At 36.6% G+C, this 25,920-nt stretch overlaps 2 protein-coding genes across 2 annotated transcripts; both read left to right on the plus strand.

Annotated features, from left to right (window-relative positions):
* Positions 1-6,169: 6,169 nt before the first annotated feature.
* On the plus strand, positions 6,170-14,900 carry LOC101313885 (non-lysosomal glucosylceramidase-like). Its single transcript, XM_004296579.1, has 18 exons — positions 6,170-6,707; positions 7,109-7,219; positions 7,362-7,418; positions 7,535-7,611; positions 7,698-7,797; positions 8,562-8,635; positions 8,725-8,825; positions 8,914-9,017; positions 9,161-9,214; positions 9,314-9,369; positions 9,456-9,494; positions 10,202-10,343; positions 10,592-10,776; positions 11,228-11,295; positions 11,450-11,522; positions 12,161-12,222; positions 12,417-13,560; positions 14,394-14,900. Exons 1-18 carry the CDS (start codon positions 6,627-6,629, stop codon positions 14,653-14,655), a joined length of 2,790 nt encoding a protein of 929 aa, XP_004296627.1. The 5' UTR covers positions 6,170-6,626; the 3' UTR covers positions 14,656-14,900.
* Positions 14,901-16,726: 1,826 nt separating this feature from the next.
* Positions 16,727-25,480, plus strand: LOC101315038 (glutathione reductase, cytosolic-like). Its single transcript, XM_004296583.1, has 17 exons — positions 16,727-16,922; positions 17,324-17,483; positions 17,569-17,633; positions 17,746-17,815; positions 18,787-18,858; positions 19,357-19,560; positions 20,190-20,263; positions 20,353-20,436; positions 20,637-20,724; positions 20,852-20,933; positions 21,438-21,511; positions 22,250-22,357; positions 22,480-22,544; positions 23,522-23,635; positions 23,989-24,088; positions 24,498-24,551; positions 25,110-25,480. The coding sequence occupies exons 2-17, from the start codon at positions 17,343-17,345 to the stop codon at positions 25,203-25,205; spliced, it is 1,491 nt and encodes a 496-aa protein (XP_004296631.1). The 5' UTR covers positions 16,727-16,922; positions 17,324-17,342; the 3' UTR covers positions 25,206-25,480.
* The last annotated feature ends 440 nt before the right edge of the window (positions 25,481-25,920 follow it).

Consider the following 25,920-nt stretch of genomic DNA (forward strand, 5'->3'; position numbering starts at 1 on the left):
TCCAGCCTTTACCTTTTCACTAATAATCTACAGCTTCCATACAACATAAAACGACAGCAGAATAAAGTAAGCCAACATGATAAAAACCCATGAATAGCAGGAATATATAGAGAAAGATTTGATTCACTGAGGTTTGGGAAACGAAAGGATGTAAGAATGGAGTATATGAACATGCAACAACTTATATTGAAGATAATAAAAAACAACAATCCACAGAACATTTAATAAAATTCATTATACATATCACAATGGTCAAAGTGTCTTTTAAAGCGATATGGAAAGAGAAGCTTACAATAGCTTAGCTTATTACCCAAATTCAAGCAAAGCACATAAGCTTCTAGTGTCGTCCTCCATCAACACTCCTCATCTGCAAGTATATCTTCAACCTGACCTGACCAACTTATATACTATTAGTCAATTTTAAGGTGCTTATGATACTACGTACGTATCTATGGGTTAAATTCATGTAGCCTCACCGAGATGACAAATGTATAAGAAAGATATTTGTAAATAAGCTTGATAGCCAAAAGAGCAGTGATGGTGCATCCAAACTCTACTTAATGATCAAGGAAGTACATTATATGTTTTAATATATATATACAATATATAATCAACTCAAACTGGTCCATGTGATACCCGAGAAGTCCATAAAGTAAAAGTTCCTATAGCATCTCCAAGTAAGGAGTCACATTTCTAAATAGGCATGGAATACAAATTGATCCAAGGCTGTTTCTTTTCTCACCAATAGTTAAGTCAACAACGATCAAGCATGTGGTACAACAATTATCAATGGCTTTACTGAACTAACAATTAACAAAAATTAGATCAGATCATTCTCACAAAAAGAATTGTAATTCAATCACAGAAGTAAATCAATGAAACACCCAAGTGCAGACAACTAAAGAGGAATGTTCTTTAATAGTTCAACATAGCTGTTATGTTTTTTTCTTTCTTTTTAACAAAGCCAGCTTCACAAAAACAATGTTTCACCTGAGTTTATACAGCTCCCTGAATATATCAAATTTAAAAAGGCAAACATCTAGGATGTCACCTATCAAATTTCATTTTCAAAGGGCAAAATATAAAAAAACAGAACTCACACCAAAACCATTGCTCTGCTCTTAGACTTTGTCTTGGAATCAACTATGTACATAATTGTCTTCCGAATCCCATACAAAATGGTAATCTCCCAAGCTCTTGTTGAAGTAGTGGTTTGTAAAATAAACCTAACACAAAAGCAGGCTAGTGAGTAATGCAATTGCTAGAGATACCAATTTACAAAGAGAGCACAAAGATGAGAACGCTTATCCAATTGAATACTTAAAATTAATAAATTATCGTTCTTGAAAAAGGCCAAGTTTCACTACACCAATAATAGCCTTTAGAGACAGTTGAGTTTCGTCTCTAGTGAGTTATTAGGGACAAATTTACAACCAAATCCGTCTCTATAAGTATGAGTGACAGACTAACAAGTCGTCCCAAAATATCGCGTCTCTAAAACCTATTTGGGACAGCTAGCCCCAACTATCCATCACTTTTAGGTATTGCCTGCCACATGGCAGAATACTAACAGACACTCCAATCCGTCTCTATTAGTCTTAAACTAATATAAAAATATAGTCTGCAGACACTCTAGTTCGTCTCTATTAGTCTTAAACTAATTTTAAAAAAAGTCTGCTTTTTATGTATTATATACATAAGGCATAAAAAGTAGAATTTAATATCAAAACTGTATTTAAAAAATACATAAAAAGCATAATTTAATAAAAAAACTATATTTATTTATATTAAAAAATATATATGCAGCTTAATTGTTCAAGCATCAAATGATGTACACTCCATAACAATAGTAAAAGAGCAAAAGATATCAATCTGCGTTTCTTCACAACTCCATAGTCTGCAGGTGCAGCCTTGAACAAAAAAGGCCAGTCAACTCTTTCAGAATTCTCAGGTTGCAATGATTTTCCCTAGCTTAAATTTTGCAGCATCATGTTTTGCCCCAAGTCTTCTCTCAAAGTGTCGAGGCAGACATTTCCTTTCAAGTAGAAAATACCTCTGACAGAACTTATAACATGGGAGCAGCATTATCTAGACACAAACTTAGAGCAAGACAGAATAGTGTACCTTGGTCTTGCACTTGACCTATTGAGAGGTTATGTGGGAGAAACATGAAATGTGAACATAAATGCAGCGCCACTGGGAAATCATCTAAAATCTTAGGTACTTGATACAGGCATCTACAATAGGTGAATCCATAAGGAGTAACGAATAAGTGAAAAATCCTAGCTTACCTCAGAATGGCATGGCAATGAACATAAATGTTATAGGTCGCGCCAAAAAAACTTTAGAGACGTCACATGTCGTCTCTAGTACTATTAAAGACGCATTGCAATGTGTCAGTAATATTATTCGAAACGGTCTCAAAAATTCCGTCTCTATTAAAATTAGTAGAGACGGTTATATTAATCTGTTACTAGACTTCGTCCCTAAAAGCTAGTAAATAAAAAAAATTCTTTAAATCGAGTATGCATATGAGGGGCCTAAGTAAAGAAATAAAACATTTAAATTGAGTATGTTTATGAGGGGATTGAGTTTGGTTATATTTAAAGAAGTCATTTGTAAGACTAATAATTACACATGTTTACACATTCTCACCCAAAACCTCAAAAGATTGAATTCCATGTGCACTGTTCATATTGCACATATGCACAAACTCGATTACAGTTACCAACTCATGCATTTTTGGCTAAAAGCCTAAAACTATACACCTGAAGCAAAATTGGACTTAAACCTCTCGATACTTGAAGCTTTAATATGCATTCACATTCATTGATTTAAGACGTACTAATTTCACCACACTGATTTGAATTGAGAAGCTTGCCAAAAATTGTCATTTTATGATATCAGATTTGGAATGCAAAACATCAACTAATTTAAAGTCACCAAGCTTGAAATGAAGACATGCATACAAATGACAATACATATATGTTGTCAAAAACACAGTCAAGTAAGAAGTCCATGAACTATACTTTCATGTCCCTTCTAAAAAATATATATACCTGAGTAACTCGAAAGTTTGAACAATTCTCTTTCTTCTTCCTTTACCAGAATCGTGAATGCCTGCATCACCAAAACGTTAAATTAGCATCCATCTTCGCAAACAAATCATGGATGCAACCAACTAAATTTCAGGAGCAAAAAACCACAATCATATTGAAGGCAACTGTTCAGAAAACGATAAACCATATTAGTGTTGCAGAAAACAACGATAAACCATATCACTGAGTCTTATAAGCCCAGCGATACCAGGACATGTTTATGATCACTGTAAGTTTGCTCTTTCGTTGGTCATGACTGGTGTTGGCATTTTTTTTTTTTCTATCACTATTTTCTGCCTTTTTGTGTCTATTAAGTTTATAACTGTTTCTCATTTTGCTGCTTTCTGGTAGCAGATGAAAATGGTTGTGGGTGGTGGGATTGTAATATGGAGGGTATTGACAATGAAGAAGTTGGTGTCAATGAGGTGTGGGAAGGAGTAGGCTCATCCATATTGGGAGGAATAGAGTGGCATTGAATCATTGATCTTTACTGCACAGATCTGTTTATTTAAGAGCAAGAGTTGATATCAGTCTCTTAAATGTCATGTGTAGTTTATAAGTCACTTTAACATGAAGAGTGTGTCTTTGGAAGACTTATCTTGAATTCTTGATTCAGAATTTAGTTCAGTACGTAACTTTAAAGTGACAAGAGCTCTTTTGTTTTTGATGAATGTTATTCTGTGTTCTATTGAGTTGTCTTGTTTATGCACTCTGAGAGAACTAAATAGATAAGCAACAATGCTGAGAAATGAGAGTTTCAGCAACTAGAATCAGTTTTACCATTTACATGCTTCCTACACACAAGAAGAGCTTGCAGAAGTTGAGGGTGGATCCTTCCTTTTTTATTAATCAAAAGTTGGTGTCAATCCATTAATATGTAGAAGGAGGTAACATAATGGATCATCCACCCTATGAAGAATGCAAGTAATAAGAGGAGAATGCTGGGGATCTGCAAGACTACATCAACCAGAGGCGGTGGCTTGCTCAGTCGCTCCTGTCGACTGGAATTGGACAAGTCCATGTCGGAGGGCGATGGCGAAGCATGTCAAGTGACTATATGTACAACAACTAGGCTCCACCGCCATTTTCTTTTCTATTTGGAAACCCTGTCGACCTATCCCGTTACAAAATACTACTCTATCCACTAATATATCAAACTCTGTCATTAATCGAATATTTTGGAAACTAATACCATGGGGATAGAATACTAGAATAATATCCATGTTTTGAATGAATGGAGCAGGCATCCCGTGCCCGGTTAATCGAGCAAAGATTCCAATTCTTATGAAATACATATCAGATGTAGGTGTCTAGTGCATGTGACACAAATAATAAACAAGTACAATATACTGAGGTAGATCAAAATTATAAACGACATGTCATTTAATGCGGTAGCTTTATAAAAGATGATTTATTTAACTTTTTAAATATTTTATGTTAAAAATTGAGATGACGAGATATGATAAATTCGGATGTAATTAATAGTGGTAACGAGATATGTATATATGTATAATGTAGACATAAAAAGTCTTGTTTGAAAAAGATTGGGGGATGGAGAAGTGATGTATAGGAAATGTAGAAGGTTTAGTAGCAATCGTCTAGAAGAGTGGAACACATAGAATGGTTACTACACACAAGTGTGGAAATGGATTCATGGTGCAGTTAGGCCAATGGCATTGACTAAAACCTAGGCCAAGGTTTATTGACCATTTCTTTCTTACGCACACCTTCCATGACTACTACTCAAGTGCTGCTGCTTATGCACGCGCTCGCTACGTACGGTACGTACTCTTTAACGACCACCGGGCCCACAGTTGTTTTCTGTTTTTTACAGCCCACCGCCCATGACTACTCCTCCACTCCTTTATTCTTTTGTTTTTCTTCCTCTGTAAGTTACATCTTTAGTAAAGTTTGGATATGGTAAGCGAAATTTGAAGCTTGGATATTTGCGATCATCTTTAGTAAAGGTTGCAACCTGATTGACTGGGAACTTTAGTTAATCAAGGCCGATGGGGAATGAGATACAAGATTCCACAAATTAAGTAATTATGTACATTTCATGAGAATTGAGATGCATACTTTATGAGTTTTTTTTTTATACGAAACTAAAATATTACAATAAAAAGCATCTTGGACAATCCGAGTTAACAATATCAAATATCATCGCTTTAGAAACAGTTGTTGGGTATCCATCTTGCCACACACGACCGTTAGGGAGTTGGTGGCTTTTATTTACAAAAACATTTGCCACAAAGTTTGCCTCTCTATATACATGGTTAAAACAAACTGAGAAAGCGGTATCAATAGTCTAAATATCTTGGACAATCTTCCGCAATCTTCAAGGAGGGGATGATTTCCCATTGATGGCATCAATCACAAGTTTCGAGTCGCCTTCTACTTGGATATTCATGTAGCCCCGGTCTCTAGCTTTGAGAAAACTATCTCTAAAAGCTGTGGCTTCAGCTGTCGCGATAGTAGTACTTCCTAATCCTTTTGTAGCAGCAAGAATCACGTTCCCATCACTGTTTTTGATAACAAAATCTCCTGCAGCAAATCTTCCTTGAATTGATCCATCAAAATTAATCTTGATAAAGTTGTTATGAGGAGGTAGCCACCTTATGGTGGAAGTACTTTATGAGATTGATATAATGAGATATTTCGTTAAGAGTTTTGATTTATGATGCTAACTCGATAAAGTTAAAAACTGTAGCTACAGTCTCTTGAAAATCGTTTAATTTTTTACCACAATCATTTTCTTTTCTAAGAAACCGAAATTGAGGAATAAAATTCATAATGAAAAGAGACATAGTAGCTCTAGTGTTCACTCTTTAGCTTTCTTTGACGTAAAAGCATGGAATACGTTGATTTTGTTGTGGGTTAAGTAATCAAACAAAGGGAATGTTGAGGGTGGACATGGGGGAAACTTGAAACAATGCCCCAGTACCAGATTAAGGGTTGAGGACAAAACCTCTTAGATCATCATGAAACAGAAACTTCAATGCCCTGAGAACAAAACTCGTATTTTCCGTTAGAAGCTACGGAAGCTTTTGACTTTTCACCCTTCCCTTCCACTTCACGCGCTCTCTTCTCTTCTCCTTCTCTAGAACTATTGAATATGAGAGAAAGCCCACAACAATTTAATTGAGCTGCTGCAGACTCAGAAAGAGAGAGAGAGTTGCAGAGAAGCAGAGGAGAGACACGTACCCCCCAACTCTGAGGCGGCTGCCCTTCGCCACCGACTTTGCAGCACTCACTCCCAGGCCACCACCAATCAAATCCCATCAGAATCGATTCCCCAATCCACCGATTTCCGACGACCCAAATTTAACGTCTTTCGTCTCAAGCTTTCATCTTGCTTGGGTTTTGGTCTTAAGCTAAGCTCCCCTTTGCTTTTATTCGCTCCTTTCTTTCTTGTTGCTTTCGTGGTTTCGAGGCCAAGGGAGCTCTCTCTCTGTCTCTCTCTCGTTTTTAATCATCAAGCAAGTGTGAAAGAGAGAGGTAGCTGAATTGATTGGATCAAAGATCATCATGGTTAGTGGTAATCTGTTTCATTGTAGAAAGAATTCATGGCCTCCTCAGGAGTATATCCCCAGGAACACTTTGCAATTGGTATGCACGCTCCCCTTCTTCTTCCTTGATGCTCTTCAACAATCTAATTCATACAGAAAGATCAAAACTTTGAATCGAAAAATCAAAACTTTACTTCCTGCTATTGAATTTACCATGTCTGCAGGTAGATTAAATCATTCTCTTGACTGATCAAAACTGAGCATAGTTAACACTCATTCATTTACTGCAATGTATCAAAATGATCATCTACTACAAGGATTTCTTTGGCTGCTGTTTCATGGTGTTGATTAGAATGTGGGAACATATTGACTGTCTTCGTAATGCATTGCATATATGTTTGTTTATGTTACCATTCTTTGGGTTTGGTGTGTTTATCATATCTATTCATGCGAATTCCTTGTTCAGTTCTCCAACTGACTCGTTTTCCTCTCTTTCTCTAGTTTGACACTGATAGCGCTGCCCCACCAGAACAAGCCTGGAGGAGGAAGTTAAACAGCCATGCTAACATTCTTAAAGAGTTTAGTATTACATTTAGGGAAGCAATCAAAATGGTAAGTCCTTTTTCTTGCTTACATTTTGTCTCGTGGAGTCCATGACATCCTGGTGTTTGGAGTTTCTTCAGTTTTTACCTGGTATTGTTGGTACCCTGCACTGGTTTTCTGTCTCTGATTACTGGAAATTTTGAAATTCTAGGTTAGGTTAGGTGTACGCTTGTGGTCATACGTCAGAGAAGAGGCTTCTCATGGAAGGGTAAGTTTTCTCGGCCTTCTAGATAGAGGTCATAATCTATACTGTTTGTTTCTTCATTGGATTAATCTGTCCGTACAAGACTGTTGAAACTTGGTTAAAATTTTGTAACAATGCAGAAAGCACCTATTGATCCTTTCACACGAGGCATTTGCAAGCCATCTGCATCTCAAGGGGTTCCACTCGGAGGGATGGGGTATGTTCTAATCATTAGGTTATTAAATTCTTTGGATTTTATCTTTACTTAATTTAATAGGAGCCATCTGTTGATATGTATTGCAGAAGTGGCAGCATCTCAAGAGGTTTTAGAGGCGAGTTTAGGCAATGGCAAATCATTCCGGGTGTATGTGATGGTTCTCCTGTCATGGCCAATCAATTCTCTGTAAAGTTCTGCTCTTTATCTGTCTACTTTTTACTTATTTGAGGTATATGTATTACTCATCCATTGATATTAACCTGCGCTTATTGAATTATTACGTACATAATTAGTTGTTTCTGGTTTCTTCTTTTTCTGCAATGCAACTTCACACTGATAGTCTATTACGTAGAAAATGTTTTGTAGTTACTTGCTTTTGATTATATGTTTAGTCATACCATGCAGATTATTAGTTGAGGTGCACAGCTAAGATATAGAAGCTTTTCCAAGTGAAAACTAAGTTTTTCCTTCTCTTTTTTGTGCCTGTAGTTTACCTTGTATGCTATTGATATCTAAATTATGTTATTAGAACTACAACATCACTCTATGTTCAAAAGGAGCTGATCTTTGCGACATATTTAGAAACGACTAGACAAAGACTTTCTGCTTCAGAAATTTCAACTCATGTTTTCATTTAGTCAGTGATCTACTTGTTCATGGTTGTTGCTTAGTTTGTAATGTTCTCTTGGATTTTAGAAGAGATAGAAGTTTGGAGGGATGTGTTGCAAAATTAAAGTGCAATACTTTTAGCAATGGGGAGCGTGAACAATGCATCTGAGGAATTTATGTGTTGTTATTTTGTTGTAATCTTTTAAAAAAAATTATGGGATAACGATATTTATAAGCAAGTAATTGTCTCTTGAGAAGAAGTGAATAGCTTTTTTTTTCCTCTTTGGATTTGAGTCGGTGACTTCATTCCAATCATGTTTGCTTATGCTGTAAAATTGCAGATCTTTATATCTAGAGATGGAGGGAGTAAAAGCTATGCATCAGTCTTGGCCCCAGGTCAACATGATGGAATAGGGTAAGGCGATAGTTCTTTTGGGAGTTCTAAATTTACCCATAGCTGTTGAAAATCCCTATTCTTGGTATCCTGATGTAGTATGCTTGCAGAAAAGCTGGTGATCAGGGTATATCATCATGGGGTTGGAATCTGGGTGGTCAGCATTCCACGTACCATGCTCTATTTCCAAGGGCATGGACTGTATATGATGGTATGGCTCTGTTTTTTGCTTTAATGTACTGCGCATGTATTCATTCCCTTTGAGCTTTTGTTAAATTCTGATGTTTTTTTTATTTTAGGTGAACCTGATCCAGAATTAAAAATTTCTTGTCGGCAAATATCACCATTTATTCCTCATAATTATAGAGATAGTAGTCTTCCTACAGCAGTTTTTGTCTACACGGTACGTTCATAATACCTGATATCAATACAGTTATCTTTGTTTAATTACGTTGACAAGATGTAAACCTAAGGATTAGGCCACAAGAATTTCGAAGGAGGAGTTCTATTACTTGGACACTTATGAAACTCTTGTTTCTTTTTTAGTTGGTGAACACTGGAAAAGAAAGAGCAAAAGTCAGCCTTCTATTTACATGGGCGGTAAGATTTTTATCCATGATTCATGAATTCTGTGTCCAATGAATACAGAGAATTTCAGAGTTCTGGAATGTTTGGTACTTACTGCTTTTCCTGGTGTAGAATTCAATTGGAGGAATCTCACATTTGTCGGGAGACCACGTCAATGAACCATTTATGTAAGTATCTACGGTGCTTGTTTTATGGTGATCATGGAACTATATAAGTTTTGTTCATAATTTAACTTGCTTTTTTTCTTTTATAGAGGCGAAGATGGAGTCTCTGGTGTACTTCTTCATCACAAGCAAGTCATAAAACCTTTTTACACTTATATGATGGTTTGTTTGCAGATATCTATGGCATTCAGTGTTTAAATAGGTTAAAAGGATCACAAAGGTTTAAACAACATCTGTGTAATGGACCATGAAGGCAAAACAAGATGCTTCTGGTTCAACTTACCAACTTAAGATATCAAGAAAATTAGTTATCACGTCGAAATAGATTAGACCTCATTCTCTCTGTCTATTAGTTAAAAAAAAAGTTAAAAACTTTTGAAACTCGAGGATGTTATAGATGGAAAACAACTGTACTGTATCTACCCAGGATGCTTAAGGCTTGTTTGATACTTTGACCCTAAAAGTAAAATGTGGTTGCTCATGTTCATGCAATGGAAACTGAATGCTTTTGCACATCTTGCCAGTTTGCGATGATTGCTTACATTTAGCTTTTGGTGCAATAATCGCTCCATGTTTTTCTCCTGAAAACCTATTCTTTTTTCTCGCAAATCAGTCCACAAAGGAATCATCCTGACAAACAAATTTCAGCATTTTCCTTTATACTTTCCCCAATAAGTCTGCTTGTTCATATTTGAAACATTATTAATCATTTTCCAATGTCTTGCCATGGTCAATAAGTTAAAGCTAGTATTTGCAAATTCTTCCGAAGATCAGAATCTTCAATTTGCCATCTGACTGAAGATTTAACTGTTTCACGAACTATGTCTATTTCCAGGACTGCAAAAGGGAGTCCACCTGTTACTTTTGCAATAGCTGCATGTGAAACACAAAATGTAAGCGTTAGCGTGTTGCCATGTTTTGGTTTATCTGAAGAAAGTAGTGTTACGGCGAAAGAAATGTGGGACCAAATGGTGAAGGTACTAATCTCGGCATTCTTCTTTATTGGTGCTATGTACCTGAAGTATTTTTGGTTGCTGAATGCTATCTCTGCCTCATTTTGCTCTGGACATATAGTTGGATGCCTTATGTAGAACATTCCATCTATACAATGATCTGGTTGAATAAATTTAGATATTAAAAGTAGTTCTACTCAGTTTGGATGCACAACTTCTCATGTTGTAAACGAAGACTAGCTGTTATTAACTTGGTGCCTTTATCTCGCAAGGATGGACAATTTGATCGTGAGAATTTCAATTCTGGGCCATGCATGTCTTCCTCGCCTGGAGAGACACTCTGTGCTGCAGTGTCAGCTACTGCTTGGGTAGAACCCCATGGGAAGTGCACTGTCGCCTTTGGTCTATCCTGGTCATCCCCAAAAGTAAAATTTTTGAAGGGAAGCTCATATCCAAGGTGAGTTTCTTCTAAATATCCCCCATCCACCCCCTCCTGCTTCTCACAGAGTTGCAGTAGTGTTTTTAACATAATTAATACTTTCAAAATGAGTATGCAGATAGTCACAAATTATTATGGGTTGCACCTTGTGCCTTAGTGCTTTCGTCAACACATGAAGATTTTTATCTTAATGTATATTGCCGACACTCAACAATGCATGTTTTGCATAACTGTGTGTTACTGATTATGAGCTCCTTTTCTTTTAACTTACAAAAAGAAATCTTTTTAGGGCGCTCCATTCCTTTGTATCAACAGTAGAAACCGAAAGACCAGAAGAGATAAAAGTTAACCAACATAGAAAACCAAAAGATCAAAAGAGATAAAAGTCAATCAACATAGATCCATCACGAAGGCATTCATTTGAGTATTAGTAGATGTTTAGTTATTAAAGGTTGCGAGTGTGTTGCAGGAGGTACACAAAATTCTATGGGACCTCTGAAAGGGCAGCTCAAGACTTGGTGCATGATGCACTAACAAGTATGTCTCTGGTTTTGGCAAGTTTGATTTTCTACTCCCACTTGTTTTAGCATGATTAGGTGTAAAATCATTATGATTCAAGAATCTAACCTATTGAGGTGACGATATTATATCAAATTTAACAGATATTTGGGTGTTTGCTGTAAATGAACAGATTATAAGCGATGGGAAGAAGAGATTGAAATTTGGCAAAATCCTATCCTCAAGGATGAAAAATTACCAGAATGGTAACTATTTTTTAAAGCATAATAACGAGATTATTCTTATTTATAAGCATAATAAGTTATAGTAGACAGTAAAGTGATGGTGTCTAAGTGGGTGAATAAGTCCAAAGACCAAACTATGTGGAATGTGTTGAGATTAATTTTATTTTGTACATGCATTGCATTATCTGTAAAAACAAAGTCCATGTGCACGCTGTAGGACATGCTTCGATGGAGATCAGATCTCAAAAGTTGAAGTTAGATAGTCTTGCATCTCAATTCTTAAGAGTGATTTTGGTGCCAAATAATTGTGTTCAAGATGAACACAAATTTCAAATCGACATCCCAAAATTGTCTCCACTGAAGGAAATTATCAGGCTGTTTTGAGCTTGATTCAAAATGTAGATTAGAACGCATCTTATGTTTACACACACAATGTGATATTATCTTACAAGGCTGGATCAGTTGAAATCAGAATGATCAAATATTGTAATTAGATCATTGCACAGCCAGAACCACCTCCATTACATATAGAGAGCGCAACAGAATGATTAATTAAAGCTTTGAGGAATTTTTGCAATGGTTATTTGTCACTGAAAGATTATGCTGACTTTCAGTGACAGCTGATAGCCTGGTCTTAATGTTGTGTGCAATACTTTCAGGTACAAGTTCACGTTGTTCAATGAGCTCTACTTTTTGGTCGCTGGTGGAACGGTCTGGATTGGTAGTAATTTATACCGACTTCCTTCTTCTGTCAGATTTTATTTTGGTTTTTTAAGAATCTTTGTGATGTCTAGTTGTGGACACTAATCGTAGTGGCTATTCCTCTGTCATGCACTTGTGTGATCCTCTTCCTTTTGGTTTCATCTTTCCACAAAACTAACTGGTTCCTTATAATATACAATGATTTTCATGCAGATTCTCCCTCACTTGACAAAAAAATCAAGAAGAATCAGAGTCAATTAACAAATGGTGAGTATAACAAGGCCACTGAACATAAAGTGAACGGCAAAGTGGTCGAGGATACTGCAATGTTGGACCCACAAAAACATTATGAAGATGTGGGGAGGTTTCTTTATCTGGAAGGAGTTGAATACATCATGTGGAACACATATGACGTGCACTTCTATGCATCATTTGCCCTTCTTGATCTGTTTCCCAAAATTGAACTCAATATACAAAGGGACTTTGCAAAAGCAGTTTTATCTGAAGATGGAAGAAGAGTAAAGTTTCTGGCTGAGGGGAATTGGGGAATTCGCAAGGTTAGAGGTGCTGTCCCCCATGATTTGGGAACACATGATCCTTGGAATGAAATGAATGCGTATAATATTCATGATACTAGTAAGTGGAAGGATCTAAATCCGAAGTTTGTACTTCAGGTCTATAGAGATTTTGCTGCGACAGGGGATATGTCATTTGGAGTTGATGTCTGGCCTGCTGTCCGCGCAGCAATGGAATACATGGAACAATTTGATAGGGACAATGATGGTCTCATTGAGAATGATGGTTTCCCTGACCAGACCTATGATGCCTGGACAGTTCATGGAGTAAGTGCTTACTGTGGTTGCTTGTGGCTTGCTGCACTTCAAGCTGCTGCAGCAATGGCCATTCAACTAGGTGATAAGGCCTTTGCTGAATGGTGCAAAACCAAATTTTTGAAGGCCAAACCAGCTTTTGAAGAAAAACTGTGGAATGGATCTTATTTTAATTATGATAGTGGATCTAGTAGTAACAGTAAATCTATACAAGCGGATCAACTGGCCGGACAGTGGTATACTGCATCTTCAGGTTTACCTTCACTTTTTGATGATGCTAAAGTCCAAAGTGCTTTGCAGAAAATCTATGATTTCAACGTCATGAAAGTTAAAGGAGGTAGGATGGGTGCTGTAAATGGAATGCACCCTAATGGTAGGGTGGATGAGTCTTGTATGCAATCTCGTGAAATATGGACGGGTGTCACTTATGGGGTGGCTGCCACAATGATCCTTGCTGGAAAGGAGAAAGAGGCATTCACCACTGCTGAAGGAATTTTTATTGCTGGCTGGTCTGAAGAGGGCTACGGGTAAGTAGAACTCACTTCCACTATTTTTGCAGAACTCTAATATTCTGTTAATCGTTCTTAACTTTATTGAAAAACATTCACATCTGTTAGTTTCCTGAGATGATAATAATAGAAAATTGTGGATACTTGTGATAACTCTCCATGTAAACAAATTTATCCAATAATGCGGAGGATAATTTTGTACTGTCTAGAAATCAGTTTTCTTTAAAGCTTAAGATTTAGGGGAAGGGCCCAAGGATATATTTATCCAACTTGACAGAATTTGCAGTAATTTGCTCTTCGTGTGGTGAATGAAAATGTGTGCTAGGTCGATATCGAAGTACACAGAAAGTTGATACGATTGTGAAGATGATTTGTTAGTCGAATAACAACAGTAATCGTTATTAACTGCAAATGCATACACACATACGAATTTGCTGCTCACTGGTTCCATACAGAAGGTCCCTAGATGAACTAGTACAATAAGCAAATAAATAACAGACCTCCTAGGGAGGACAGAGTGAGAGAGCTAGTCTAAGTGAATTATTAGACTTGAAATAATAGTGGGATAGCTATGCCATGCAATATAAGAAATCTAATGAGGTGGGTGAGCAGTTGTGAATAGGCATGCCTCATGCATGTTGCATAACCCTAAACCCTAATATTATTTGTTTGACTGAATTTTGGATGCTTAAACAGTTGGATTTCTCACTTCGTTATTCAATTGAGCATTTCCTTACATCACCATTTTCATGCCTCACTTAGTTTTCACAAATTATTTTTATCATATGGTGGATACTAAATGTTAAGTTGCTTTGATCTAACAACATTAATACTCCTATTATGTAATGCAGATACGGGTTCCAGACTCCCGAGGGGTGGACGATGGATGGGCACTTCCGATCCCTGATATATATGAGGCCACTGTCTATATGGAGCATGCAGTGGGCATTATCAATGCCAAAGGCAATTCTTGAGGCTCCCAAGGCCAATGTAATGGACAGAATCCATATATCGTCTCTTAGTTCTCGATCCTCCCACAGCGAAACAGGTGTGAGAAAGATTGCAACCAAGGCAAAGTGCTTCAGTAATTCTGTGTTCAATTGTGCATGCTGATTGTAAATTTGTCACTTGACTATATTGTAAAGTGTAGTAAATCACTCCTTGGTTACTTGAACCCTCTTGCAGTGAAGTAATGATGCTGGGTGAGGTTTGGGTAGTCTTCTAGAAAGAGCCAAAATAGGTAATAAAAGATTGACTTGTAAGTGTTTGATTTACATAATGTGAATCTATCTTGCTTTGTCATTGGAACGTTTTTGTACAAAATATTCGGAAAATGTAGGAAATGATTGATTTGAGCTGCCATCTGAGTTCTAGGATCTGCAAATTGAACTTGTTGATAGCTGAGTAGCCACATCCGAGTATATTTTTAACTTATGACTCATGCAACATAGTTTCTTTCAAGAGTGCTAAAGCTTCACAGAATCACAGGCTTGTTTCAGTCAAATGTTGGGATATTATCTGGCATTTCGGAACGGAAACTTTTTCATTCTTGATTCCCATGTACAGGCATTTCCTGTTGAACAACGCTTTATCTGTGTTTGCATTTTGATGGGAGTTGATAGCTTTTAGCAGCTTGTCATGTGTGTGCATCAAGGACCACGAGATGTCATCTTTTAACTTTGCCTCTCAGCTTTAGACTCCATATTATGCAGTAGTAGTCATCATGGCACTCGACAGTGGTCGTTCTCAATTTTAACGGTAGTTCTTTAGGTTGTAGATGATTGTTATGTGACAATCTCATGCCACTGAGGCTCCGACCCGTATCCCATTTCCAAGAGAGATAGTCCAAGAAAGGAATTGCTCATACTGATCTTGACAATTCTTCTATTTCGTTTTCTTTACCCATTTTAGCTAAGTAGAACTTTAACCATATGACAATTTGTACTCTAGTCGTCTGTATCTTGCTCTTACTTGAATACAAATCTCTTTTTGCCGAAAGAGATCTTGATATCTAATGTACATCACAAACACACTTCTGCTTTGGCTCCTAAAAGCCATAATGATTCACTTATTCTTGGGGAACTCCTCGTTTTACCGGATTTCTTCCTATAGTAACTTTTTTTAAATGAGGGCTAGTGTGAACTGTGTGGCTACCCGCGTTCCTAAATTTTTGACTCTATTTACTTATCTTGTGTTTTTGTAAGAAATATGATTCAAACTAGCAAAAATTAGTGCGGATTATGATAAAGGGTGGGTCTACTTATGGTTGGAAAGTGACTCTGTTAGTGTGGTAGCTTGCTTCTCTTTCAGGTCTTTTTCTCCTCCATGGAACTTAAGAGTTCGTTGGAATAACTGTCTTTCTATAATCCGTCAAATGAATTTCCGTTGCAGTCATATTTTTAGAGAAGACTGTCACCCACCAGACTACTACAGAGGAGCTGATATCACCTAATCCTTGTCAGTAATTTAAAAAAAAAAAGCAAAAATTAGTGCGGTTTAACTGTGAAATGGGAGTTGTGGATTACACAATGCTACCGATTAAGCGAGTTCTTTTGGTTTATGTTGGCTAAAGAATTGGTTAGGACTTGAGAGGCTCACTGGCAATTGTTGTTGGTGCTCGGGAGTAATAAGCATCAGTGACATTCAAATGCAGGTAACGATTGATTGTCAAACTTTAATAAAATGGGTACGGTCGACAGTTACATCTGAAATTGGCCTAAGGGAAAGTATTGAACAAGTAAACGGTTTTATGTTTTTTTTTTTTGATCTTTTTGATGAGATGATCTTTTGAATGAACAATATGAATATATGATCATGAATTTACATTGCCTAATATATACACTTACGTTAAAACCGGCGTGCAGATTTGGATGCTAGTATTTTCCTTTATTACACAAGAAATTTCATTAATCTTTATTCTTTGCTTTAATGCCATATAGAATTTAGAGATGCAAATTCCAATTTTAATAGCTGTTAATTTTAGAGTATTTTTCATTTAAGAAAGGACCACATCAGCATCTGACTTTTGCAAGGGCATGATCCATCCCACTAAAAACGTCCACGTTCAACGCCCTTACCTGTTTATTAATTCCACATTGATTCGGATCATCGTGTCGTGTTCAATTTGTTGTCCCTTGATCCTCCTAGTTTGTTGTTTTGCTCCCCATCACTAAAATGAAATAGCAAAGTAGCACAAGAAACCTTAAATCAGAGAATTTTCTTATTTATTTCAAGGTTTTTGAGATTGGAATATGAAAACATATAAATAGGCGGATCCAACTAATTGTCATATTAGGAGTCACATACTTTGGAGACTGAAACAAAACCAATAGCACAGCAGGAACAACAAACGAGAAACAGCAGCAGCTGCTTCACTACCGGTAAGCACCCATCAGTCTTTCACCTCTCTTCTCCACCAACCTTTTTACTCTCTCTTTCTCCCAAACCCACCATTTTACATTGTTGTTTCTTCAAACCCTAAACGCCACTGTATCTTTAGTTTGGTTCGATCCCACCTCGTCTTTTCTCTCATTAGCCCCGAAAGGTTTGAAAGGTTTGAACTTTCTCATTATGTTTACGTATCTATTGTAAAAATCTAAGCTTTTGATCATCTACATATGGTTATGGGAATTGGGAAGTAGATGTGTTTTTGTATTGATAAGTAGATGTGTATTTGGTTCTTTCCATTTCCAAAGTTTGATGCTTTTTTAATTTATCTACTGTTTTTTCTGTAAATATACGATTTTTGATGGTGGTATTGTGGTCTCGCTGTGGAACTCAGGTCGATTTAGTGGGTAAAAATGGCCAGGAAGATGCTAATTGATGGTGAGCTGAGCAAACCAAATGAAGAGGAGGCCCACTATGACTTCGACTTGTTTGTTATTGGGGCTGGAAGTGGTGGTGTTCGTGCCGCCAGATTCTCGGCTAATATGGGAGCTAAGGTAGATAACTCAACAATCGTTGTGGTTAGCTTTCCTGGTTGATGCCTTCGTGTCAGATATAACTTGGGTTCATTACATCTTGTAGGTTGCCATATGTGAGCTTCCATTTCATCCTATCAGTTCTGAAGTGATTGGAGGAGTTGGTGGAACGTAAGTTTGTTACAACTCCTTGATTCGATGCCCTTGTTGTTTGTCTGTCACATTTTTATCAGAAGTTGAAGTTGCTTATCATTTTATGTTTTGCACATTTTTGGTTTTCCAGATGTGTCATTCGTGGTTGTGTTCCCAAAAAGATTTTGGTGTATGGAGCATCTTTTGGCAGTGAAATTCAGGTGAGAATATGTGCTTAGCATGTAATTTTGTTGAAACTGTTAATTTCTTAGAATCCAGTGTAGAGAGATGCATGGCAACATAGGTAGACAGGATAAGTTCTTAACCTTAAAGATTTGAAAGGTTTCGAGTTTTTACATTCAATGCAGTAGAATTGATGCTATTTTAAAACCTTAAATTTGACTAATTTCTTTTATTACAAATGTCGGTGCTATTCGAGCTTAGTATTTAATTTTGTAGAGGTGCATTAATTAAATTTTGTAAACTCATCAACGATGACTTGTCTAAGGTTAATTACCAATTAAAGAAGTAAGCAGTTTACATCTTTTGTTTGAAGAAGTTTATTTGAGTTTTACAATGCTTCAGTGTCCTCTATAAGGTAAACTGATCAGTTAGTGGTGAAGTTCTAATCAATTTGGTGACTATAACACAAGGAATTGTAAAGTAGCATATGAGATTTTGTAATTCTAGGATTCATCGGTCAAATAATAGAAATCTAACCTTTCTCAAAGAGGATACTATGCAGCTCGGTTTTGTGTTTGATAGCTTACTCTACTTGTCAAGATAAATAAATCCCTCTTAATGCTTGATAGACTGCTATCATTCTTATTGATGCTTATTGAGTCAGAGCATCTGCGGGAAATTTCCCCCACCCCCTACTCTCTGGAGCCTCTAAATATATCCTTATTTTTGATGTTTGATGATATGAGGAATGTACTTTCCCTTGCCCCAAACTCATGCAAATGACTGGTGATTATGAGGTGGAGTTCTTTTTAATTAGAAGTAATTTGACACTACAGCAAATTAGAAGATACACACAGTTTAGTTGATGCTCAAACTAATTTCTGTACTGCATATCAATCTACCAGCTGTTGCTTTTATTTTGAGGTGTATGTTCTTTTATTATTGAGAACAGTATTTATTTGTTGGTAAGAGAAATGGTCTGTTTACGGTCCTTGTTTTGTTATTGTAGGATGCTAAGAATTATGGCTGGGAAGTGAATGACAAAGTTGATTTCAACTGGAAGAAGCTTTTGCAGAAAAAGGTTGGTTAGCGTACCATTTGTGTTGTAAAATCTACTCTACTTATTATCATGGATCTCCTAAGCACAGGTCTGTAATTGTGGGTTGCCTTTCGAACTTAATACAGAATCACTGAGTAGGAACTTCTTGTCGCTTGGTCTAGTTATTTTATGATCATGGAAGCTTTCAAAAGTTATAATAATTCTGAAAACATCCAGTTGCAGTTAATTTTTCTTTCTAACTACTCGTAGATAAAGAAACTACATAATAAGGACACCGTCAATTGTGCAACTGGGTGAACAAGAATTTATTGTATAATACATATCAGATTAGTCTCAAGTCAATGTATAAGCTAAATATCTTTCTTGTACGCATCTGGGATGGTATTTTTTTTATTTGAGGTAATTTATCATTAGTTTTATTGATTTTTACGGATTGTTCATTTGTTCTTTTTGTTCAGGATAACTATTTGAAACTGAATTCTTTTTTTTTCTTTTCTGTATGTGTTATTTTAAAAACAGACAGATGAAATAGTTCGATTAAATGGCATATACAAGCGTTTATTGTCGAACGCTGGGGTTAAATTATTTGAAGGAGAGGGTAAGCTAGTTGGTCCCAATGAAGTTGAGGTGACACAGTTGGATGGCACTAAATTGAGCTATTCAGCAAAGCACATATTGATTGCAACTGGCGGTAGGGCTCAGCGACCTGGTATTCCTGGTGAGGTATGTATTCTGCACTTCGGATGTTGAATATTAAGTTAATACTCTGTGCAGCATATTTTTTGGTCTGAGTCTGAGAGTGGTTGATGACATTGTGCAATATGTTTGATCAAAGAAAACAATTACTGAATTTTTTTTTCTCAAGTATAAACAAGACTTTTTGCTAACAAGAAATAGGAAATGCACGGCAGTGTTTTGTAGACAAAAGGAAAACTAGAGATTGTACTTTTAATTTGAATGTTTCATATATCTTGTTCAGTTCACATATTGGTTTATACAAAAATCTTGAAACTTCTAGCATCTACAATCCTTCCTCTTCCCAATACCAATCATTGACCGATTCTTGTCTCCTTCATTGTTCGTCAGAGTCATAATTTGTTTTATTGTTGGAAAGAACACAAAAACATTGAAAGCAACTGAGAACACTTGCTTCATCACAAATACATCCAAATCCAGTGAAATGACTACTACTGGTGTATGGTAGCTCATTTGGAAATCCAGTTAGGTGAATGTCTGAACTTGAGAAAATTAGATCATATCTGCATTCATTCAAATATGATGTCAATGGGTACTTTTATTGTTGGTTAACAGATTTTGGCTTCTATCTAATTTTGTTTTACTGACTTTTCTAGGAACTGGGTATAACATCGGATGAAGCATTGAGTTTGGAGGAGTTGCCTAAACGCGCTGTAGTGCTTGGGGGAGGGTTTGTCTTAATCTTTTCTTCTCTGTTTGTTTGATTTTAGTCTCTTAGCATGCCCTTGATTTTGTTCCATCAATTTCTCTTCTTATTAGATACATTGCGGTCGAGTTTGCCTCAATTTGGCGTGGGATGGGCGCTTCTGTGGATCTTTTCTTCAGAAGGGAACTTCCATTGAGGTACATTTGTTTGGAATTGTTTTTGTTGTTTCCATTTGAATTTAGGCTCTTTGATATTTAAGCATTTGATAGAGTTGATGTCATTTTATGTTTGAGAAGCGATACTTTTTCTTTGGGTAAATGCTTCCTGTTTATGTTTCTAATTATTGTGAAAGACACAACTTTCGTGATTAATTATATCCTGCAATCTTCTGTTACAGAGGTTTTGATGATGAAATGAGGGCAGTTGCTGCAAGGAATCTTGAAGCTAGGGGAATTGATTTACACCCAAGAACAAATTTGACAGAGGTAATACAACTCATTGGAATACTTGTAAATTTACTTCTATTGCTATCATTTCATGCTTCTATAGTTACAATTGGACTGTTGTTTGTCCTTGTACTAATGATTTTTTATTTTATTTTTTAATATTTAGTTGATTAAAACGGAGGATGGCATAAAAGTTATCACAGATCATGGTGAAGAGCTGATAGCGGATGTTGTACTGTTCGCCACTGGTAACTACCAATCTATTTAGTTGCAATTCAACTTGTTAACTTATAGATTTAGATCAAGGTCATAAGTGTTGGATGCAGTTTTAATGGTTAGCAATTCATTTTGTTTATTTAAATTAACATCTAGAGGGTAAACATGGGTGGCCATTGCTTGCACAAGCGTGGCACTTGGCCAATACAAATAAAACTGCAATAGAATGCTTGCACAAAAGACGCAGGGTCAGCACAAGCATGAAACATAAATGTGTTTCAGGTGGGACTAAGGTATCTAGCATGAAATAGGCCATGTGAGACACGAGTATGATCATGAAACTTGTCCCTTACCCATTTTCGGCCTTTGAAACAAATCCTTCAAACCGCTTGGCATTTATTTATCGTAACTTAAGCTCTTGTGTGTGTGCGCGCACACAAGCATGATCATGAAACTTGTCCCTGACCCATTTCAATATTTACTGTGATTGCTGTTATAATACTCTATATTTACCATGTCCATTCTGTGAATGACAGGTCGGGTTCCCAATTCAAAGAGGTTGAACTTGGAAGCTGTGGGTGTGGAACTTGATCCAAAAGGAGCTGTGAAGGTGACGAACTACCTTTTCCATTTCGTGCTTATTGTCATATGACATTATGTCACATCTTTCTACTTTTGAATTTAGGGCTGTTTTCTAGTGCTTTGGCATTTGAAGTTATTGGAAATTTGATTCACTAATCTAGGTATCCAAGTGTCGTATGTCTCTTGTTAAGTTGTATTTCTACATCTGATTTGCGAATATTACTTGTGAATTTTCATTTTTGGCCAATAGCTGGGTCCTAAATCATAACTTTTCATTCACAGGTTCCATCTCAATCATTTTGATTACCTGTCATAGTGTAATGGGAATGGGTTTGACTGTTAGTAAACTTGTCTTGAATAACCCACTAGTAAAAAACAAAACAAAAACAAAAAACAAAAAATAGAATGTAGAATTTAGGGTGTCACATGCAAACCCCAATATGCCTCATTGTGTGATGGGAATGGGTTTGACTGTTAGTAAACTTGTCTTGAATAACCCACTTGTAAATAAAATAAAAATGAAAATTATGTGATTTAGGGTGTGGAAATCTCAACCTGCTGCCAATGGGATGTCTTAAAAGTATGTTTGTGGGATTGGGAAATCTCATTGGGGTGCTAGAAGGACTGGATGGGAGTGGTCAGAAATTAGAGTATAGGAAAATCAAATATGTTTATAGTAATGCTAGCTCTGTCTTCTTGTTTTCCATTATATTGTTTTCTGAGGGAAGCAACAACCATATAAGTCTTGGCTCTCTTTCTCTTTCAGGTGGATGAGTATTCCCGTACCAACATTCCTAGTATATGGGCTGTTGGTGATGTTACAAACCGGGTTAACCTTACACCTGTTGCTCTAATGGAGGGAACATGTTTTGCAGTATGTATTTTCTTTCTAATGTTTACATTAACATATGCTGTGTAATTGTTATGCCTTGAGAATTTGGTTTCTAACAAGGAGAGGGCTTTGCTGTTAATTCATTTACTTTATGTTCCCTACAGAAAACAGTTTTTGGTGGGGAACCTAGCAAACCGGATTACAGAGATATACCTTGTGCAGTTTTTTGGTAACACTTTCTCCTTTAAAAGAATTTCATTCTGTTTTTAAATAACAACTCTTTTCTGTGGTGGAGCTGGTAGCAGCAAACACAGTTACTAGTATGCAAGTTCAGTAGAATTGATGGTAATCGTTCCTGATGATATCCTTGCCAGAGATCTGCCTCATACTTTAAGCTTCCGCTAGAACTAGCATTATGTATTATGTTGAAGTACGTAATTAGCTTCTATCATAGGATTGTCTCTAATTATCCCTTTTAAATGCAATTGCAAGAGTCTAGAATTGCTGCCATGAATGTAATTAACATAGTTGTATAAAGGACTTCTTAGGCTTCATTATGGTTTCTCTGGTATGGAATGCCCTACATCTCAATATTAGTAGTCATTCTCTTATCCAAAGGCAGACATGATTTGAAGTATTTTGATTTTTCATGTATTTAAGTTGGGGGGTTATGTATTTATTTAAAACATGGATACCTATGAATCTGAATATGGCTGCTCAATAGTTCAGAACTTCCTTGTAGAAGTTCTGTTGAGTGATCTGGGATGACTTTCGCCTTCTCATCTTCTGGGGATCCCACTTACCATTGTTTTTACTTAGGAGGGTATATATTTTAGCAGTAGTAGAACATAAAAAGTTGGATTGTATATTGAATGAATCATTTTGTTATTTCATAGAAGTACTCTATCATGTAGGAGAATTTGATTCATGAAGTTAAGCTTTTTCTTGAGAGTCGGAAACATCATAGTATCATATAGTTTGCTTCTTCTTGCTTCTTCTTCTTTATTTATTTAGTTTATAATCGGCTATGTTGACACCAGTAAATTATGGAAACACCAATGAATAATGGTCTGTGGATCTTTTTCTTTGATCATGTTAAACATCTCTTATCCATTGAATGCACTTGGGCGAGCAGTTGGATACTTTGGTTTGTGATAATGTGAAAGCGAACTCTTCTCAAATTAATTTGTGTTTGCTTATTTGCAGCATACCACCTCTATCCGTGGTGGGGCTTAGTGAAGAACAGGCAGTGGAGCAAGCCAATGGGGATCTATTAGTTTTCACATCAAGCTTCAATCCAATGAAGAACACTGTATCCGGGTATGTACAACATTATGAAGCCCCACTCTATGCACTTGGTCTAGCAAAGATATGCTATATTTGGCCTTGATGCCCTACACAAAAGCTGACTGAAGAATATTTTGCTACTTTTCATTTGCACTTTGTGGCTTTATGATTAAGTTTGAATTTAGACCCTTGTCATGCTTGTGCTTGCAATTACTATGAGTATCATTAGACATCAATTATCCATTTCATACATTGTAGTTTATCTTCAATTTATTAGCAATATTGAACCTCTAATAGAAATGATCGTTAATTCAGAATCTATTATGTGCAAGAGATGTAACCGTTTCCCTTGTGTTTAAGCAGTGACTTGAATATATTTTTTGCAGACGGCAAGAGAAGTCGGTTATGAAGCTTGTTGTTGATGCTGAGACGGATAAAGTTCTAGGAGCGTCAATGTGCGGGCCAGATTCTCCTGAGATCATGCAGGTATATCCTATAAGACATTTCATTCTATTGGTGCAATGCAATTATGCTCTCCGTACTGGAATTGACATGAGTAATCTTAGTCTGATTTAGTTTTGTGTTGCTAGCTAGAAAATGGGGTGTGAGGGTTTCAAATATTGTAGAGTTCCCTTTACTATTATTCCACTCTTATATTTTGCAATAGAGTTCCCAAGGTCTTAGAATCAAATGGATTCTAGCTTACCGGTTCCTACTAGGTGAAGCTTAATTCATAATGGTTGATGTTTTGTAACTTGAGCTTCTACTGTTTCTGCGTGCGGTACAAGTGTACATAGAGTATAAACTGTAATACTCTCTTTTCCTTCTAATCTGACCATCTTTTTGTATAGAAATCATATTCTATTGGGCATCTTACCACATGTTTCTTACACAGGGGATTGCTATTGCACTGAAATGTGGAGCAACTAAAGCGCAATTTGACAGTACAGTAAGTTTTACCTCCTCTTGGGTTATGTTTCATTTCCTGAGTCATACTTCCAAATCACTCATTTCATGATCATGTGGTTTTGGTGAGGGCTGTGCAGTAGCGAATACTCTCTTCTCCACTTCAGTGGCTTTTTAAAGAAATAAGGTTGCTATTGCGTAATACTAGGATTACTGCCTGATACTTTCACAAAGCTGAAATAAATTGTTGAGATATAAATCCCACATCGGGAAAAATGCGACCTTGCGTGTGGTTTATAAAAGTTTGGGCCACTCCACCCACGGCCAATTGGTTTTGGATGTGAACCTCATACTACTTTATCATAAATGAAAAACACAACTGGAAAAGAGTGGGGGACATGTGTTATCTGAATTCCTGATTTGGTGCAAGGTTACTTTTTAGAATAGGGGAAAGAAGGGGACAGATGGTAACCATCCTTTCTCTTCGGTTGTGAATATTTGAAGAAGAGTACATGTTGACCTTGCGATGAGCGTTCATTCCCTTATAATTTGTACCTTATGTCTTCACTTGTACTAAGAAGGATTGTAATTCTTTGTGCAGGTCGGAATACACCCTTCTGCAGCGGAGGAATTTGTGACCATGCGTTCAGTGACTAGGCGTGTTTCTGCAAGTGGCAAACCAAAAACAACTCTATAAGGTGGCAAACATTAGGAAGAAAGAGTAATAGTATACAAGATGCGGAGGAGACCGAGTCCTGTACTCTCCCAAGCTTAGGTAGTCCTTTCAAATTGCCTAAAGGAATGTAGACATTTGGAAATTGAAAATGGTTGGATTTTGTGCCAATAAAAGTTTGACATTACTTTAATTCATGAAGATGCAGCGTTTTTCCATTTGTCTGGCTAGATATGATGCAAATTCATGTAGACCACATTTGATTACATGATATGATATCTAAATTAGTTTTGTGATTTATATTCTATGCTACTGCAATTGTATAAAATAAAGCCTTTTACTCTTGACGACAACTTGATTCATAAAGGGGCCTAGTACATATTGTGTTCAAGGTTTGTCTTTATGGTTCATCAGCGAAAGATGAGAGAAACGCTCTCAATTGAATAACTGCATCTGCACTCACTCAGAAACAATGCCCTCGGCTAAATAGCCATAGCCGCAAGGGCTTTACCTCTCTCAAACTCTTGAATCTCCTCTGTATCCGTACTACTCTACACTCTACAGTAGAGTTGAACTTGGGTGATTCATGCAAATCATCATTAATCAAGGATTCAGGGGACATGCGTATCTTATACATGCAATGATTGCGGTCATCATTCTATTTTGGTTTGCACAACCAGAAGATTATTCCGAAACGAGATTGTATCAAAAATTGTGTACAAAAAAATCTCAAAAAAAT

The sequence above is a fragment of the Fragaria vesca genome, linkage group LG4 (assembly GCF_000184155.1).
Source record: "Fragaria vesca subsp. vesca linkage group LG4, FraVesHawaii_1.0, whole genome shotgun sequence".
NCBI lineage: Eukaryota > Viridiplantae > Streptophyta > Magnoliopsida > Rosales > Rosaceae > Fragaria > Fragaria vesca.